This window comes from Chelonoidis abingdonii, chromosome 6 (assembly GCF_003597395.2).
Source record: "Chelonoidis abingdonii isolate Lonesome George chromosome 6, CheloAbing_2.0, whole genome shotgun sequence".
Taxonomy (NCBI): Eukaryota; Metazoa; Chordata; order Testudines; family Testudinidae; genus Chelonoidis; species Chelonoidis abingdonii.
This window is the reverse complement of record NC_133774.1, coordinates 13,102,765-13,123,173: the sequence shown is the minus strand read 5'-3', so window position 1 is coordinate 13,123,173 and position 20,409 is coordinate 13,102,765. Positions and strand designations below refer to the sequence as shown.

Genomic DNA, 20,409 nt, shown 5'->3' with positions numbered 1-20,409 from the left:
AGGATTATCATAAACAGATAAGAAAAGTTAATAGCACAGAAGTACTTTATATCTCTTTGACTATAAAGGGTTAACAAGTTCAGTAGGCCTGGCTGTCACCTGACCGGAGAACCAATCAAGAGACAGGATACTTTCAAATGTTGAGGGAGGGAAGTTTCTGTGTGTGCTGTTAATTTTGGTGGTTGTTCACTCTGGGGGCTCAGAGGGACCAGACATGCAACCAGGTTTCTCTCCAATCTCCCTGATACAGGCTCTCTATATAAATTCAAATAGTAACTGTAAGTTGTAAAGCGAGTTAGGCTTTGTGTTTTCTTTATTGCAAATGTGCATTGCTGGAAGGAGTTCAAATTTGTATTTTGCTGAAAGGATTTAATCTGTACTTGTATACTTGGCTGGAGGTATTCCAGTGCTACTAGCTGAAAGACCCTGTACTATTGCATTTTAAATTTACAAAGATAATGTTACTGTTTTTTTCTCTTTAATTAAAAGTTTTTCGTTTAAGAACTGATTGTTTTTGTATTCTGGTGTGAGACCCCAGGGACTGGTCTGGATTCACCAGGAAATTGGTGGGGAGAAAGGAGGGAAGGGGAGAGACAGGCTAATTTTCTTTGTGTCAGGATTACTGTCTCTCTCAGGAGAGTGCTGGGAGGGGAGAGAAGAGAAGGAGGGAGGAAGGGCGAATTGTCCTCTCTGTTTTGGTGATTCAAGGAGTTTGAATCACTAGTATCTTCCAGGGTAACCCAGGGAGGGGAAGCCTGGGAGAAGCAACGGTGGGGAAAGGGTTTTCTTTCCTTGTGTTAAGATCCAGAGGGTCTGGTTTGGGGTTCCCAGGCAAGGTTTTGGGGGGACCAGAGTGTTCCAGGCACTGGGAATTCCTGGTTGGTGGCAGCGCTACAGGTCCTAAGCTGGTAATCAAGCTTAGAGGAATTCATGCTGGTACCCCATCTTTTGGACGCTAAGGTTCAGAGTGCGGAATTGTACCACGACAAGGATAAACACAACGGATAGGGTAATTATAGTCCTGTCAGTCTGACATCGATCTTGGGCTGGATAATGGAGCAGCTGATATGCGACTTTATTAATCAAGAACAAAATTGCTAATCCACATGGGTTTATGGAAAATAGATCCTGTCTAATATACTTTGACTTCTCGAAGGCATTTGACTTAGTACTGCATGACATTTTAATTTAAAATAATTAGAATGATATAAAATTACAAGGCACACATTAAATTGTAATTCTAAATGGGGAATCATCCTCAAGCAGATGTGTTTCTGGTGGGTCCCCTGGGGATTTGTTCTTGGCCCCACGCTATTTAGCATTTTTATCAATGACCTAGAAGAAAATATAAAATCATCACTGATAGTTTGCAGAGAGCACAGAAATTGGGGAATTGGTAAATAATGAAGACGACAAGTCGCTGGTACAGAGCTATCTGGATCACTTGGTTAAGTGGGCACAGACAAACAATTATAGAATCATAGAACTGGAAGGGACCTCGAGAGGTCATCTAGTCCAGTCCCCTGCACTTAAGGGAAGACTAAGTATTATCTAGACCATCCCTGACAGGTGTTTGTCTAACCTGCTCTTAAAAATCCCCAGTGATAGAAATTCCACAGCCTCCTTAGGCAATTTATTCCAGTGCTTAACCACCCTGTCAGGAAGTTTTTCCTAATGTCCAACCTAAACTGCCCTTGCTGCAATTTAAGCTCATTGCTTCTTGTCCCATCCTCAGAGGCTAAGAACAATAATTTTTCTCCCTTCTTCTTGTAACAACCTTTTATGTACTTGAAAACTGTTATCATGTCCCCTCTCAGTCTTTTCTTTTCCAGACTAAATAAACCCAGTTTTTTCAATCTTCCCTCCTAGGTCATGTTTTAATCATTTATGTTGCTCTTCTCTGGACTTTCTCCAGTTTGTCCACATCTGTCCTGAAATGTGGTGCCCAGAACTGGACACAATACTCCAGTTAAGGTCTAATCCATATGTGTTCTAGTATGGCTAAATGTAAATGTGTACATTTGGGAACAAAGAATGTAGGCCATTTTTGCAGGAAAGTGGGACTCCTATCCTGGAAGCAGTGACTCTGGAAAATTCTTGGATCTTGTGGTAGATAATTAGCTGAACATGATCTTCCGGTGTGACTCTGTGGCCAATGGAGCTAATGCAATCCTGAGATGCATAAAGAGGGGAATCTCGAATAGGAGTAGAATGGTTATTTTACCTTTGTTTTTGGCACTGGTGTGATGGTTGACGGAATATAGTGTCCTGTTTTAGAGCCTATAATTCAAGAAGGATGTTGATAAATTGGAGGAGATTCAGAGAAGAGCCATGAGAATGATTAAAGGATTAGAAAACATGCCACAGTGGTAGACTCAAAGAGCTTAATCTATTTAACTTAATAAAGAGAAAATTAAAGGTGATTAGTCTATAAGTATCTACATAGAGAATAAATATTTAATAATAGGCTCTTCAATCTAGCAAACAAAGGTATAACATTTTCCCAATGGCTGGAAGTAGGAGTTAGACAAATTCAGACTGGAAGTTAGATTTTGAAGTGAGAGTGAATAGCCATTAGCACAATTTACCAAGGCCCTGGTGGATTCTCCCTCACTGACCATTTTTAAGAGATTGGCTGTTTTTCAAAAAGATCTGCCCTAGGAATTATTTTGGGGGAAGTTCTATGGCCTAGGTTATACAGTAAATCCGGGTAGTGATCACAATGGCCCCTTCTGTCACTGGAGTCTCTAACCCTTTCAAAGAATTGGCATGATCATTGAGAAGAGATGCATCAAACTGCTTGAGATACAGAACAAATCCTAAATTTTTTTTTTTAGCAATAACTCTCAGTGGGCTTCGGTGTGTTAACTGAACCATCCAGCCTTTCTATTTAAAGGCTATTTATATCTAGTTACAATATGTGACCTAATTAATTTCCTGCTTGATTGTCGCAGGCTCTTTTTTTAGGTGCTATCTTTGAGTAGTTTCTGATCCTCCTGGTGAAGTTACTTCCCCGTTGTTATGAATTGCTGCTTGTGAAATGTACATCTGTTTTTATTCATTCTGTTTTTCATTTAGTAAACTTCTGTACTGCCTGAAGTTTGGATTATTTACTATCTAGAACTATAGTTAACAACCTGTTTCCTTGTAAAACCTGTAATCCTGCAGTCATGGTAATTCTTGCTGTTAAAGTTTCCAATGCCCAGCTCTGTGCTAAAGGTTTTGCTAATGTCTTGTCTATATTTTGCAGAATTGCAGCTTGCCGGGAGACCCAGCAGGTTGCGCTTGACAGTGAAATATTGGACACCATGCCCAAACTCTATATCAACAGGGAAGAACAGATTACCCTTGAGCTGAAGTGTCCGGGTACTTCAAATAAAAGCTGTCAGGGAGCAGCTCTTGTGACAGTCCAGGTTAGAAATCTAATTTCACATCTCTTAGTTCAGCGGTCCCCAAACCTTTGAGGGTTGCGCCCCCCCAGAGCCAGTGGGGCCGCAGCTTGGGGCAGAGGGATGAAGACAGGCAAATGGGCTGAGGCTTGGGGGGCGGAGCTAGGGCTGGGAGTGGGGCTGAGGGCGGAGCTAGGGCCAAGGCTGAGGGCGGAACTGGGGCAAAGGCTTGGGGGTGGAGCCTCAGCTGGTCTGTGGTCTGCACCTGCAGTGAGATGCGGCTCCGCGTCTGGCCTCGCCCCCAGCCTTGACCCTGGGCTGGGAACGGAGCCATGGCCAGCAGCAAGGCTGGGAGCTGATGTGGGGCCATCGGTGGAGCCGTGCCAGGGCTGGGGATGGGGCCAGACGTGGAGCCAGGGATGTGACTGGGTACGGGACCAGTGCACAGCTGGAGGCGGGGAGGTACCCACCATACTTCTCTGGGTGTTCCTCTGCACCCCCATCATGGGACACTCCCCACACTTTGGGGCCCTTGCTCTAAGTCTATGCTTTTGGACTTAAACCACCAAGTTGAGAGTTCTTGTACTTGGGGTAGTGCAGGATGTGCACTGTTGTACAGCTGTTACATTTCACTCTAGAGGTGGTTGCATTTCCTCAACTAAAGAAATGGTCCCTATGTAAAGTTTATATTTAATCTTGTTAAATTATTTTGGTGAAAGACACTCGGGAAATGTTTGTTGATGGGAATAACGGAACCAAAATGGGATGCTTATAGAATACCTCACTGGTTGTGTAGACTGAGTTTTAGTCTATCTACTTGTTTAGGTCAGTGGTTCTCAAACTTTCATACTGGTGACCCCTTTCACACAGCAAGCCTCTGAGTACCACCCCTCATATAAATTAAAAACACTTTTTAAATATTTAACGCTATTCTAAATGCTGGAGGTGAAGCGGAGTTTGGGGTGGAGGCTGACAGCTCGTGACCCCGCCCATGTAATAACCTTGTGACCCCTTCCGAGGGTTCCCAACCCCCAGTTTGAGAGCCCCTGGTTTAAGTTTTATCCATTTGGTTATATGTATTTAAAAATACTAAATAGAGGATCATAAATTTTGTTACTACGTGATCATTAACTATAAAAATGATCAAGATGTGTGTGCTTATGCAGTACATTCCGCAGGATTGAGACATGCTCTGTGCCCAAAATCAGGAAATCCTCTCTCTTCAGGACCTTGCTGCTGGGTTCCAGTTTCTTTTCATTTTTGTTGTGAGGGGAGGAAGAATTTTAGAACAACTTGTCTCGTAAAGGTTCTCAAATTGTAGTTAACTGGCTCTATCTCCCTTAGTTTGAAGGGAAGCATAAAAATGAAGAAATAAGCCAGCAGCTTCACGCTCTGTGTAAAGAAGTAAAACTGCTACAAGCAGAAGCCACAAAGCCGCCTTTTCTGAGCATTGTGGAAGCAGCTGTGCATGTGGAAAACTTTATAACGTAAGTAACGCAATTGCTGCTATATACGGTAGTGTTTTACAACGAGAATTTGACTTTCTGTACAGCCAAGAGAAAAGGCAAAATCTATTTTCCTGTTTTTGTAATGCCCACCGGTATGAGTCATGGGTAGGATTTGAACCCTCAAACTTACTGATTCATAACACAGATCTCTACCACACGAACAAAAGGCGTAACTGTCTTTTGACAACAGAAGTAGTCTTTTCTTATCCAGACGATCTTATCTCATAGTGTTTTGCATGTTACACTTTCATTTATTATACTCTGCACTAGGATAACGATTGCTTTCAAACTCATTTGCAGAAGCAAATGACAACACTTTCTTTGTGCAATGACATGATATACTAAATATCAGGCCACAGCAAAATTTTACAGCATTTAGATCCGCCATAAACTAAAAATAGGTGTTTATAATGTCAGTGTTTATGGACTTTCCCCAATGCACTCAATAGTGCTTTGATAGTCAGAGCTACGATTCAGAGTTTGCCAAGGTGTAATTGATTGGCACTCGGTAAACAATTCTGTTGATGGTTCACAAAAATAGATTCCTAGATTCCCAGGCCAGAAGGGACCATTGTATTCATCTTGTCTGACCTCCTCTGTAACACACACCATAGAACTTTCCCAAAATAATTCCTAGAGCAGATCCTTTAGAAAAAGATCCGGTCTTGATTTAAAGATGGCCAATGATGGAGAATCTACCATGACCATGGCTAAATTTGTTTCAGGGGGTAATCACTCTCGCTGTTTAAAAATTGACACCTTATTTCCAGTCTGAACTTATCTAGCTTCAAGTTCCAGCTTTTGACTTGTATTATAGAACTGGAAGGGACCTCGAAAGGTCATCTAGTCCAGTCCCCTGCACTTGTGGCAGGACTAATTATCTAGACCATCCCTGACAGGTGTTTGTCTAACCCACACTTAAAAATCTCCAACGATAGAGATTCCACAACCTCCCTAGGGAATTTATTCCAGTGCTTAACCGCCCTGAAGTGAAGAATGTCCAACCTAAACCTCACTTGCTGCAATTTAAGCCCATTGCTTCTTGTCCTATCCTCAGAGGTTAAGAAAAACAATTTTTCTTCCTCCTCCTTGTAGCAACCTTTTATGTGCTTGAAAACTGTTATCGTGTCCCCTTTCGGTCTTCTCTTTTCCAGACTAAACAAACCCAATTTTTTAAATTTTCCCTCCATAGGTCATGTTTTCTAGACCTTTAATCATTTTAGTTGTTCTTCTCTGGACTCTCTCCAATTTGTCCACATCCTTCCAGATATGTCGTGTCTAGAACTGGACATAATACTTCAGTTCAGGCCTAATCAGCCTGGAGTGGGGTGGAAGAATTACCTCTCATGTCTTGTTCGCAACACTTCTGCTAATACGTCTGAGTGTTTGCTTTTTTTGCAACAGCGTTACACTTTTGACTCATACTTAGCTTGTAGTCCACTATGACCCCCAGATCCCTTTCTGCAATACTGCTTCCTAGGCAGTCATTTCCCATTTTGTACATGTGCATTATACACATTTTGTATTCTACTTTTCTCTGCTAGATTGAAGAGCCTATTATCAAATGTATTCCCCATATAAGTACTTGTAGACTGTGATGAAATCACCTCTTAGGCTTCTGTTCGTTAAGCTAAATAGATTGAGCTCCTTGCATCTATCACTTTAAGGCATATTTTCTAATCCTTTAATCATTCTTGTGCCTCTTCTCTGAACCCTTTTCAATTTACCAACATCCTTCTTGAATTGTGGACACCAGAACTGGATGCAGTATTCCAGCAGTAACCATACCAGTGTCTAATATAGAGGTACAGTAATATCACCTCTCTATACTTTATGCTAGTTCTTCATGGCTAATGAGTAAAATGCAGTAAAATCTTTTGAAAATAAAGTGACTGTATCTGACTCTGATTACAAAGGTCAAGATCTAAGTTGCTACTTTTATATACGGGAGCCATTTTTTCAAGAACCACTCTTAAAAAATCCCACCAAACCAAAAGTCATATTACCAGCCCTGGTAATATGGATTTTATTATGGGTGATAATTTATATACAGACTAGTAGTTTTATATGCATTCTTTTGCAGAGCCTTAATAAATATCTACAAGATGCAGCCTACGTCTAGAATTCAGAAAGTTGGCATTAGCTTGTTCTTTGCAGTAATAGATTTTGTGTGTGATGAAACTCAGCGCCATCCACCCACAAGACAGTTCTTTACCTCCTGCATCGAGATCCTCGGCCAAGTAAGTTTATTTTGTATACGCTCTAATTCTGCATGCTTCACAGTTTTTTAATCCCATCCGTCTACTAATATCTGGGGTCTAAAATAAATCCACAGATGTCTGGGAATTCATAGCTAAGTATGCCACTCATTCTCCTACCACCACATTGCGTAATACCTCAGTAGTGTCACAAACAAGCAGCATGAAGATTGTTCTGAGATGCTTGCTATAGATACTGCAGGCTCAATGTGAGAAGAAATTTATTGAGTTTAATAGTTAAGAAGTCTAGATCTTCAGTTTGCCCTTTGAATCCCAGGTAGCTGCACTGCTTACAATGACATTTTAGCATTTTGGTTCATTGGTTGACTATTTTGTTGTTTCCATGGACTTGTCCAGTCATCTGTGCCTTTGTCACCTTCAGATTAAACTGTTGCAGTATGCTTGATGTAGAACTCAAATGACCACGAGGGCCACATGAAGACTAGTACATTGGCCTGAGGGCCGAATCGTTGACACCCCTACCCAACTTCACCCCTTCCCCACTCCCAATCCACCCCTTTCCTGCCCCATTCCAACCCCTTCCCCAAAGTCCCCACCCCAACTCTGCCCTTTCCCTACCCCTATTCCAACCCTTCCTCAAATCCCTGCCTCTTCACCTCTTCTCTGCCTCCTCCCTTGAATGCACAGCTCCCCACTCGTCCCCCTGCCCTCCTGGAAAGTGCTAAGCGCCACCAAACAGCTGTTTGGCGGCAGAAAGTGCCTGGAGGTAGGCAGAGGGGTGGGGACATGGCGCACTGGGGGGAGGGGTGGCTGTGAGGGAGGGAAAACTTGGCAGCTGCAGGAAATAAGTTGGAGGGGCACAGGGAGCTTGCTGGCCACAGCAAATAACTCTGCGGGCTGCATGTTTGAGACCCCTGATGTAGTACACCGGTCAGGAGATACTGCTGATGCAAAACATGTTTCCTACTGCTTGGTAGTGTTAACTATAGGAAGCCTATTATACCAGTGCTCCAGAGAAGCCATTAGCAATTCATGGTGTTTATGTTGATTTATTAAACTTGGTATAGTTTCTGTTTTAGGTACCACTTTCACGATGCGCCACTGTCACATTTGAGATCAGCTGAAGAGTTCTTGTTTACTGTCCCTACGTTTCAGATGTATAGTGACAGGAGGAAGGGCTCTTAAATCAGGAATTCATTTCTCTCATTGGCCCATCTGAGCCAGAATTTCTGACTTCTAGAACCGTGGTGTAACACTTTCTTGGAGTTACTTGGGCTTTTGCTATAGGCAGTGGTGGAACATATTTATTTTACAAATGGATTTTGGAGGAGGGTGTTTCTGTTATGCTTGTTTATTTGTATTATTGGGAGCCCAGATCCTGGACCAGGATCCTACTGGCTAGGTCCTGGAGAAACACAGAACAAAAAAGACAGTCCCAGCCCCAAAGAGCTCAGTTCAGTTTGTATTGCGTTTTAAGAGTACTTTTTATGTACTCCCAGAGACAGACCTGATGGGATGTATTTAAAAAGATACGCACTGGATTATCTGTTTTTTTGAGAGAATCGTAATCCAACTGAATTCTCCACCCCTAGAAAAGCCTGCTGGAAAGAATGAAACTACATTCTCCAGGAATTCTTTAATGACACTGACTCTCTTTTAAGGTATTTATCAGCGGGACCAAATCTGAATGCAAATTAGTCCTCCAAACCATCCTACAGAATCGAAGACTCTGTAATCTGCTTTCTCCCTACTTCACTCCAGTTGCCTCACCTGATGAATTTGTCAATTTGTATGAAAAAGTTGTGGCGTTTCTCAGTGATGACAACAGTGATGTTGTTTTCACATTGCTGACGAAGGTAACATGCTCTGCATGCTCATAATATAGTGTTGTACGGGTTGCATCTCAGGTCTGTTTTCCAAAAGAATATGAATTCATACTAACAGAGAGAAATACATTCCTGATTTTTAAGTAGCAGTGATGAATTACTCGTTAGGAGTATATTACTAGTACAGCCCTGCTCTTATTGTGGCTAAGTTGAAGCGGGGCTGGAGGTGAACACTATATAAGAGACTATAAAGATATCATTTCCCATCATGGGCCGCAGCAGTACAAGCTTTCTAGTGCTTCCCTTTCAGCAAGTTTTACTTCAGAGCTGGGGTCAAAGGAAGGTTTGGGATGCTTGGCTCATTCCATCCTTGATACCTCTGAAGAGGATCCAATCAATGGGAGCCAATCAATCCCATTGTGACAGCAGTATTGGAGACACAGACACATGTCCACTGGGAAGCTGACTGAATGCCCCAACACACTTCACGGAGGCAGCCGAGCAGCCATTGGGTAATGATTACGTTCAGTCACTATTGACCTAGATTGGATTTGAACAGATAACCTAGAGGTTAGACAGACGCTGTCTCCATTTTCAAACTTATGAGCCATGCAGCCATCCCTTCTTTCCTGGCCTGTCTTGAAACAAAAATATCTTTATTCTGTCCCAGCAAGTCCTTTATTCTTAAAATTTAGCTCTTTTATTAACTCTGTTTTTAACATAGATCTTTCTTGAACAAATACTGCCTCTCTTCTGTTTTAGTTTGACCTCCCACAATGGCTAAACCTCACTAAGCCACCTCTGTCTGAACGTACCCGGCTTCTGGAGTCCATTCACTTGGCACTCAGTGCCTGTGGACTTGAGCCTGAAGAAGACATTTTGATGCCATTTAGTATTTTCTGCAAGCACTGGACATATCTTCTTCAGTACCAGTTCCCTGACCATTACAGTGACTTTCTAAGACTGCTCATGCAAAGTGAGTATCTGAGTCAACCAGGGCAAGCCTCAGATTAATTTTAAAATAACTAGTACATTGAACTGTACTAGACTGCTTCAATATTTAAACTCCTAAGAGTTGGACTGGGGTATGGAGAGAGATTGCAGTGCAGTTAAATCACCACAAATACAGTATGATTTCAGAGTTGTCACAGTTTAGTAAATACAGATTTGAGTGTGCATTTTCTGCTAATTGTATGTTAGCTGTACTAAAAAGCTACGTTTTCTTTGATACCAAGATCCACAGATCTGGGGTGATAGATTTTTCAGCCTGCATTGCTGCAGGGAAGCAGAGCAGAGCTTTCTCTCACTAGCAAAGTTGGAGTGTCTCATATCAATGAGCCATTTTGCTGTCAATTGTGTTACAACATATTTTTGAGACACCTTTGACTAATCTTGGTAGTTAAAACACTGGAATTCTGGAACCCTGGGTTTGATTCTCAGCTCTGCCATACATGTCCAGTGTGACTGGGGGAATTCCTTAATCTCGCTATTCCTCAGTTCCCCCATCTGTAAAATGGGGTGACAATACTTCTTTTCTTTCACCCGTTGTCTTGCTTGTTAGGTTGTAAACTCTTGAAGGCATTATCTGTCTCATGCTATGTCTGCATAGTGCCCCTACTGCAGTTGAGGCCCTGTAAGCTGTAATAAAAATAACACTCACACTAAATCTGAACATTAAAATATCCACATCTGGGGAATACCTTTAATATCCTAAGATTAAAGTCACCGTCTCTCACACAGTTTTCTGATCGGCTGTACGTGTCGATCTAATGGCAGGCTCCTATGGCTAATATTAGGAAAGAGGAATTAAAGTTATCATTATGATTTTAATGTCTTTTTCCTAAATAAAAAACACAACTCCCATTCTTTTTGTCTTAAGGTTCTTCAGAGCAGCTCCTTAGCCCTGACTGTTGGAAGGCATTGCTTAAAACTTTGGGTTGCGGTACCTCAGAAAGTGAACGAAGGAGCAAGGGTGACTCCACTAAAAGTCCAGTACTGCGAAATGCTGCAAAAATCCTTCTGTCTGCAGAACAGGTGGGAAGCTTTCTAGCTGATCTCTGAAATTTACTGTAATTCTCAGCTGAAATCAGTATCCACCATTGAACAGCAACAGAGCTCTGTAATACTGTTCTCCTGAATTTGTATCCTCCTTGGTTGATTCAGAGCTGTCCACTCTCTGCAGGTTACAGAGACAATAGAATGGCTTTGCAAGTCTTTCTGCAAGCTACGGTTAGCTTCATTGGATTTCAGGAGCTTTGGCCTGTTTTCAAAGTGGAGTCCCTACATGACTGAAGTGAAGACATTGCTGGAATACCTTGTGAAACGGCTTATTGATTCTGAGGTGGTCAGTTTAGCACAAGAACCAGTTGGCAGCAGCAGAATTCTAGCAGGTAATGTGCATAAAAGCAAATTATTCAACTTTAAATATCCACAATCTAGTGGGTTAAGATCTTCTATTGAAGACCTTTGCATTTGTAAATACAGTAGAGGGCCAAGCCTTATAAAGATCTCAGCTGTCGCTTATGAGCTGTGAAGTCATTTAGTCTAACTCCTAAGGAATTTAGGATCTCCCCAGAGCCAAGGCTCCATATGAGCCAAGTTATCAGGAGCTGCAGTCAAAGAACCCAGGGAACATAATCAACCCGCACTTATCCAGAGTTCAGGAAATTCAGGTTGATCTTTATTTGGCATTTTAAAAAAAACAGGACAGGATATTGTGGGAACACTTTGTCTTTAGTACTTCACATTGCAGGCATGCTGTGCAACTTCCCCCCTCTATGGTGATGGGAGAAATCTAGATTTACTGCAGAGAGTTGTGTGTCCTGGTGCCAGATTCTCTTCAGATGCATATGTGCTGCTTCCACTGTTTTCAGAGAAAGAAGTATGGCATTGTGATTTGAATACAGGAGTGAGAACTAAACTCCTCAGTTCTGACACAGACCCTTTTTGCCTTTAGCAAGTCCCTTCACTCCAGTGATTCATTTTATAAAAATTGTGTTAATATTTACCTGATAGGGGTTGTGAGATTTAATGAGGTAATGTTTGTGAAGCTATTGGAAAATATAAAGTACTTATTAGTTTATTTCCAGTCTTCATTTGCCCATGATTTAGTCTGGTAATGGTAGCAATCAAATTACACACAGCCACCAAACCTGGATAAAAGATCTTAACCTCCTCCTTCAACAGAGGAGGTTAAGATCTTTTATCCAGGTTTGGTGGCTGTGTGTAATTTGATTGCTACCATTATACTTGAGTAACAAAGCTGTGTGTGTTTGTGTGTGTTTGTTTTTTAGTGGTGCAGTCCTTGCATTCAACCATCACTGAACTCTTTAAACCATGGATTCTGGTTTTAAATAGAGATAATGTCAGGTAAACACTAATGCAATTTAATTTTTATAATTACATGAACTGTTGCTATTAAACAAAAGGGTATTTTTTTAAAGTAATGGCTTCATTGTAATCCTCTGTTTAACCAGCAAACCTGTTTATAATTTAAAGTCATGTCATTGATCAATTGTGGAACTAATCAATGAACTCATTAGAACACTGGTTTTTATCTTAATTTTTTTAAGGAATTGCACTTCACTAAGAAAATTTCTTGGTCAGAGTCCTCTCACTCATTCCAGTCAGTGTTGTGTTTGACTTGAGTTTCAGATAAAACCTGGAGAGGCGCCTAGCTTTTCAGTAGTGTCTTTAAAAAAACACACACAGTAAATGAATTACCTTAATCCACTGTCCTACACTTGCTTCACTCAGTCTTGGACAAATGGAAAAGAACTGTTGCCAGGCTGCGGGACCAGGGTCCATACTGAGAGCTAATAACTTGCTACTGTCAGGACAAAAAATATCTTGCCATAGCAGGACAGTCCTTTCTGGACCTTCTACACTTGACTCAACACTGGTGTGGAACCATAGATGATAAAAAGAAAAATATGGATGCTGGCTATTAGTACTGGACACAGATTAAAAAAGTGGCTTCCAGATTCCTCCCTTCAGCTTCCATAATACTGATGTCTTCCATGTTACTTTTCAGCATGAGTCAGCCCTAGCATTATACCTGCTGTGGGATGTGTGTTTTCAAATACATCTCAGAGTTTTCACTTGGGGAAACAGTTCTCATGTTAGCAGTTTCGGTGCGGTTTCCTTTTAAATCCCCGATCGTCTTTAGCTGTGAATGTATTTCCCGCATATAATTGAAAAGTTGACTATTGCTGGCATGTTCTGTAGCTTGGCACTTGTGAAAGAGATCTGGGAACGTTGGCTTGGGTGACTAGATAATACTGTGGACCTCAAGGGTTGCTTTACTACAGTCCCATAATGTGTACCTGTTCTAAGCAAGGAACAGGTGAATGTAAATGGTTGAGTCTGAATGGAGTGCGCACACCTGTAATATTCCCATCCAGGGACAAGGTAGGGTGGCTTGTGCAGATATTTTTGAATTACATAAATGTTTATTACTCCTAATGGCTTGATAAATGCAGTGACACAACTTCATTGTTTGTCTTTTGAAGTAAACAGCAATGCTACCCCTGGTTGGAGAGTGACACTCCTCTAGCCTCAAGTATGGTACAGTTGTTCACAGATTGCATATTGGTTTTACACCAAAGCTTTAAAGGTGGGTGAAGTCCAGATTTATGCTCATGTTGTTTCTCTCCAGTTGCACTTTCTGCCCTAGCAGCTCAACCAGTGTTTTGGGTGGATGTCTTCGGTGGGTATGAATTTCTAGCCAAGCTTGTGTCTGTTGTTCTGTTATAAGCACAGTCCTCTAACTCATTCGTGAAATGAAAAAGATTTTAGTGGCATGGACAGAGAGGAAGGGTAGATTTTTAGAAAGGTTAGAGAGGGGAAAGCAAAAAGTTCTGGCAAAGGGCCTGGAGAGGAGAAGAGGGAGATTTAAAACCAACCACAAATATTTCTGGTTCCAATGGCAGATGCAGTTTGAAGAACTTCCTATCTTGGTCCTGAATCACTAGGAGATATTCTCAAACAGATATTTGTGCATTCTTGAACCCCCCATGAGAGGGCACTCGAGGTGTTGCAGTGCCCAAATCAGTTTTCTGAAATGTTCATTAGTCATCTGAGAATTGGGAGGGTTCATCCTTAGTACGGTGGTTCATGGTCACATGTCATAAAGGTGGTAAAGCAGGAGGATTAACGGGGAGTGATCCGGGTGTTGTCATTAGCTGAGGGCTGGGAGTGAGAAGGGCTTTGGGCAGGGTTTGAGCAATTAATCTTTCATGTTCTAGGATTCCTGGCAAGCCATTGGGTGTGAGAGAGTTCTTGGGTGTGGGCCATGGCCACTGGGCACATGCATATGAGTGCTGCTGGGCTTGAACTTTAACACCATGGTATTTTACAAGGATATCCCCATTACACAGCCACAGAATAGATGGCAACAGTTCTAGACAAAATAGGGGGTTTGTTTGTTTCAAAACTTTGTGTGTAACTACTGCTGATGGAGGGTGCCTGACTGGCCATCCTGAATATTCACTGCATCCATTTATCAACAGTGCACATGTACTGCTGCTGCCCAGACTGTGACCTTCCTGTCATTAGCCTGCTAATGTGTGTCAACCCCTAATCTGGAGGGACAACCTCATCTCCAGGCTCATCCATTCTTAGACACGGCTGTTGAGATTGCAAACAGTGTTGCTATTTGTCATGGTGTTTTTTATATTCATGTAAATGCTTATCCACCAGCAATGGAACTGTCACCACTAATTCATATTATAAGGGCCACTAAACAACCACTACACGGTAATAATTTGGGGTGGCTGAGCTGAATTCAGGCTGGTGACAGTAGAAATGAAAGAAAAATATGTTGTGATGCCTTTGACAGTTTCCAAATCCTTTAACAGTTTTGAAAGGATGCAAGAACCAGTTCACTACGTACAGAACGAAGTGGATTATGAACTGGGATCCTAGTTTTCCATGATAAAAATCCCAAAGTTTTCTGATAAGAAAAGCATAACAATCTGTGTTTTTTTGCGATTAAAACGAAATGCTGAACTTCAATTTCCCTAGCCACAATATATGTAGTTGCCTAGCCACTATATATGTATGTGTGTGTATATATGTATGTGTATATGTGTGCGTGTGTATGTGTGTATATACACACACACACACACACACACACACACACACACACACACATATATATCAGTTGAACACGTCTTATTGATATATTTGCAGTTGTAAAACGTTTGAATGACCCACTCACAGTGCATTGTTTCTTTGCTGTTGATGGCCCTGCCGTTTCAGGCTCTTGTTTTTTGTTTCTTTTCATTCAGTTTAGCGCTTTCCATGTGTTCTACAACTGTCTGCCTTCGAATGTAATCTACAGCCTTGCTGCATGCAGTCCAGAACAGCACATTATCATCAACATGAAAGTCGTCCTTCCCAAACTCAGTGACATGGTCTTTAGGGCTGATTCATGATCTCTTTTAAAAATGCAAATTCCACGTTTTTCGGATTTCTAGGATCTCTGATTACAACTCTTATTGTCCAATTAACTTTTTCAGAGTGAGCAATGTTCAATAGAAGAGCACTTGAGTTATAGATTGAAACAAACAAAGCTTAGAAAATGTCCTTTTTCTTTGAATGTTCTGTCCATGAAAGAACTGGTAGTGTGTGTGTCCCCTTTATAGTCAGATTTGTCCATGTTTGGCTAGGTTTTCCTGGAGTTGTGTTTTAAATGGGCTGTTTCCTTTTAATCTAGATAAGTTGTTGCCAGGCCACCGTGGGGCTCTCTGGTTACATCTGATGCATTATTGTGACTCATGCACAGCCCCCAAAATGCCAGAATTCATTCTCTATACTTTCCATGCTGAATTCAGCAGGCTTCCATGGAGAGAGATGCACCCAGATCAGATGCTCATGGAAGAATTCTTTAAAGTAAGCACCTAATGCGTATTGAAATAAGACCATTTATACTTTAGTTAATTCCGTCTTTGAAATTAAATGGATGTCTGTTGCAGTTTATTTAGCCAAAGAGTACATCAGTTAGGTTTATTGTAGAATCTGAGGGTTGCTATTACAATATATTATTTATTATTATTAATGCTATCATAATTTATCAGTATGATACTATTACTGTGAGATTGTTACATTGATGTATGGCCCTCAGTGGTACTATCTGAACTTATGATGTCTGAGCATCGCAGTCTGAAAACATCTACTCAATGTGCAGTGGCAGTCAAAAAAGCAAACAGACTGTTGGGAATCATTGAAGAAAGGGATACGTAATAAGATAGAGAAAATATCATATTGCCTCTATATAAATCCATGATGCGCCCACATCTTGAATATTGCATGCAGATGTGATCACGCCATCTCAAAAGAGATTATTGGAATGGGAATAGGTTCAGAAAAGGGCAAGAAAAATGATTAGGGGTATGGAACAGCTGTCATATGAGAGATTAATAAGACGGGGACTTCTGAGCTTGGAAAAGAGATAACTAAGGGGGAATATGATGGAGGTCTATAAAATCATGCCTGGTGTGGAGAAAGTAAATAAGGAAATGTTATTTACTCCTTCTCATAACACAAGAACTAGGCGTCACTAAATGCAATTAATAGGCAGCAGGTTTAAAACAAACAGAAGTATTTTTTCACACAACACAGAGTCAACCTGTGGAACTCCTTGCCAGAGGATGTTGTGAAGGCCAAGACTATATCAGGGTTCAAAAAAGAACTAGATAAGTTCATGGAGGATAGGTCCATCAATGGCATTAGCCAGAATGGGCACGAATGCTGTCCCTAGCTTCAAAAAGAACAAGAGTACTTGTGGCACCTTAGAGACTAACAAATTTATTTAAGCATAAGCTTTCATGGGCTAAAACCTACTTCATCGGATGCATAGAATGGAACACACAGAGGATATTTATGCATACAGAGAACATGGAAGCTGGAAACGAACGATGGGATGGATCACTTGTTGATTACCTGTTCTGTTTATTTCCTCTGGGGCACCTGTCATTGGCCACTGTTGGAATTCAGGATAGTGGACTGGATGGACCTTTGGTCTGATCCAGTTTGGCTTTTCATGTGTTCTTATCTTCAACCTCCTTGTGAGGTAGGGCAGTGTTGTTATCCCCATTTTACAGATAGGAAACTGAAACATGTAGTGACTTGCACAAGATGACATAGGATTTGCGTGGTGGATCAGCAATTGAGCCCAATTCTCCCATGGCCCAGGCTAGTGCTCTAACCACTGAATCACTTCCTTTCCGTTAATATAGGCACTACCACAATGCATATAAATAATAAGTCCTACTCGTGAACCAGGGCCTCATCGTGGTAGGCATTGTACAAACACAGAACAAAAACATGGTCACTGTCCCAAAAAGCTTACATTCTACATATAAGACACGAGACAATGGGAGGATACCCCAGAAAGACGGAGCCCATGGGCAGTGGTCACAGCATACCAGCTGCCTAGCCATTGTCACCATGCAGTGAGGTATTAAACTTTCTAAGAATGATTTTGTCAGCTTGGCTCTAGGCTTTCAGGCATTTGCGCCAAGGACAGCTTATAATGCATAATTAACATGACTTTGGAAAATAAGTATCAATATATAGACAATGCATGTAGTATCAATCAGTGGATTATAAACCAGTTTTATGCTAACTAAAATGATGATCACCGTACTTCCATTTTCTAGTTGACTGCTTCTGATTTGCACCCTAAAATTGTAGTACAGATAGTGGTGCAACTCCAGAATTTTTCCTCCAGAACCTTTACTGCCTTCCTGCCGGTGTTGCATTGTCCATGCATGTCTGAAATTGTTACAGAATATTTTGGTCTTCCCCAAAGAGAGAAAAGCCAATTGCAATTTTGCAACTGAAAGTCCACAATAGCCTGAATATTGTCTCTGCATTTGAAATAGTCTGAATTTGGTGGCCTTCTGGACATACTACAAAAGACATTTCTTTGACTGGGGTTTTTGAGAGGGCTTGAGGGTTATACTTCCTTGATGATGAAGGGGTAGAAGGGAATTTTTGCAGATGACTGGCTGTCTTGAGGTCCTGTTGAATGGCTTATTTAAAGCTGTGGAGGTTGAATTGCTTTATTAATGATGCTAGGGTGCCTAACGCTATGGACAATGTCTTCTGAGTTGTTTAAATTTAAATAAAATAAAGGTGCCTGTCTGTTTTCTCCTAGGTTGAACGAGGCAGCCCGAAGAGTTGTTTCATTTTCTTGGGTTCTATTTTATGTGACGTAAACTGGGTCAGCGTCCTATCTGATGCCTGGAATCCCAAGCCTGTTCCTGAAACATACAGTATGATTGTCTGCTTTCTCTATATGGTGGTTCTGTTGGCAAAGGAGGAACAACTTACAAGCAAAGAGGTAACTTTGAAAAGGTTCAGAGATGGATCAGATTGCCTTGAGTTTGTCACAAACTTAAACAAAGCTTAGACGTCTATGTGCTATGGGGACCTATGCAGATGACCTACGGGGAGATGGCAATTGGAAGCCACCATATTAATGGTTGAGGCCAGACAATGTGTCTGATAGGCTGACAGAATGGTCCATCAGGTTTACAGAAATATACCTTGCATCCATTAATCTCTGTTAATTGCCATTACCAGGGAAGCAAGTCTACCATATCTAAACCCTGCCTGAGCTGCAGCACACTGGTAAAAGAAATCCCATGAACTGTGTCCAAACCTGGATCCATTGGGTCTGTCTATCTTAGATATTTATGTCACGCTGTCTGGAGTGGCTGTCAACTGTGCGTGCCCGCCTAGGGGCAAACTGTCAAAAACCAGTACAGGCCGCCCAGTCTGCTGGTGCTTTCTATAATTAGATTTCACCACAATCCACTGACAAATGAGAACTGTTGGATCACTACACTAGTCTTACCCTGGAGTCACAGACATTCCCTTCAGTCTGTCTTGACACCCAGACAAACTGAGCTTTGTGATAAAAGGTCACTAGGCCAAAAATCACACCACATCACGTTGCTCCCTCCAAAGGACCAGTCACTTAGCCCAGATCAACTGGTGCTCTAGATCTTACATCAAAGACAATGCTGGTGGTCAATTTCTATAGTAAACTAAGTACGCTTTTATTAGCTAAGAAAAGGAAATGAGAGTTATTGAAAGGTTAAAGCAGGTAAAATCTAAGTACAGGTGAGGAATTCCAAATGGTTGCAGTCATGTAATAAACTGCCTGTTTCCCCGAAAACCTTTTCACGGGACCCAGATGATTTCTGGGGATCTCTACTTTTGCATCTGGTACACTTCCCTGTAAGAGTCCAAAGAGTCCAGAGATGAAGGATCTTTCCTTGAATCCAGACCTACAGCTTCTTCTCACAGACAACACCTCACATACCGATCTCCTAGAACTGGAACGGACCTTGAAAGGTCATTGAGTCCAGCCCCCAGCCTTCACTAGCACGACTGAGTACTGATTTTTGCCCCAGATCCCTAAGTGGCCCCCTCAAGGATTAAACTCTCAGCCCAGGGTTTAACAGGCCAATGCTCAAACCACTGAGCTATCGCTGCAGACAACATCTGACAGTGACGCTACCCGAATGCATTTTGTGTCTATTTGACCTCAGGTCATCACACAAACTGACCATGTGCTTTGAAATTAGCCTTTTTACTGATAAAGCTCTTCATTTGCATTTCACACAGCTTTAGTTAGAGGTGTATTTGTTATGTAAATATTTGCCATAACATTATAACAGGACACAAATGATTGAAAACTATGCAAGTAGTGACCCATTCATTTTCATTATGTTTAAACACCAAATACATTCAGACATTTAACAATCACTTGGATCTATGCTAATACACAAGTGAATTGACCTGGCTCTGGTCTGAGCTGGCATCTGGTCTGTCACCATCACAACATGTATTTGGTTCCCTTTAGCATATCTGAGCATCTCACCATTGTAATGTATTTATCCTCTCAACACGCAGGGAAGTGCTCTTATCCCCATTTTACAGATGGGCAACCGAGGCACGAAGATCATACAGGAAGTGTTTAGTGGAACTGGGACTTGTAGCCAGGTTACCCAAGTCCCAACCTGGTGCCCTAACCACTGGGCCACTTCCCTCTTTTGAGGTAGCTTTCCAGTGCCCACAGTGAGACATCTTCATTTGAGAAGCCCGATTTACCCTGGTGGATTAAATAAAATTTATTGCTTCACCCTAATCTCCATGGCCTCTGTAAATAAGAACAATTCACTGGTTAGGGCCTTTCTGTGAGAATAAGCCATAGCTATGTTTCAGTTTAATTCAGACTGGACTTTTATATTGTGTGAATTGAATTTATCAGTTTTTAACATATGGGTCCAGAGCTTGGGGGAGATGGGAGACACGTTTGATGAATCCATATAGATATCTGTTTCCAAGCCTTTCTAATGAGGCGTCAGCCCTCTACAAGGAGACAGGCTGCTGTATTCTCTCAAGCAGGGAATGATTAACTGAAGTGTGCTGCTCTTAAATGTAATAAACA

The 20,409-nt window shown here is 41.6% G+C and overlaps 1 protein-coding gene across 4 annotated transcripts in view; it reads left to right on the top strand.

Moving 5' to 3' along the window:
• The window catches only part of EPG5 (ectopic P-granules 5 autophagy tethering factor), an 82,258-nt gene that overhangs the window by 48,372 nt on the left and 13,477 nt on the right, over positions 1-20,409 (top strand). For all 4 annotated transcript variants that reach the window (XR_004372119.2, XR_004372118.2, XM_032768969.2 and 1 more), the window contains exons 27-37: positions 3,251-3,413; positions 4,734-4,876; positions 6,981-7,137; positions 8,778-8,972; positions 9,705-9,918; positions 10,822-10,976; positions 11,125-11,332; positions 12,236-12,311; positions 13,454-13,557; positions 15,661-15,836; positions 18,106-18,291. Coding sequence is in view for 2 of the 4 variants with exons in the window: in XM_032768969.2 (XP_032624860.1) it covers positions 3,251-3,413; positions 4,734-4,876; positions 6,981-7,137; positions 8,778-8,972; positions 9,705-9,918; positions 10,822-10,976; positions 11,125-11,332; positions 12,236-12,311; positions 13,454-13,557; positions 15,661-15,836; positions 18,106-18,291 (1,777 nt within the window). In the remaining 2 variants the exon portion in view is untranslated. The remainder of the gene's footprint in view (positions 1-3,250; positions 3,414-4,733; positions 4,877-6,980; positions 7,138-8,777; positions 8,973-9,704; positions 9,919-10,821; positions 10,977-11,124; positions 11,333-12,235; positions 12,312-13,453; positions 13,558-15,660; positions 15,837-18,105; positions 18,292-20,409) is intronic.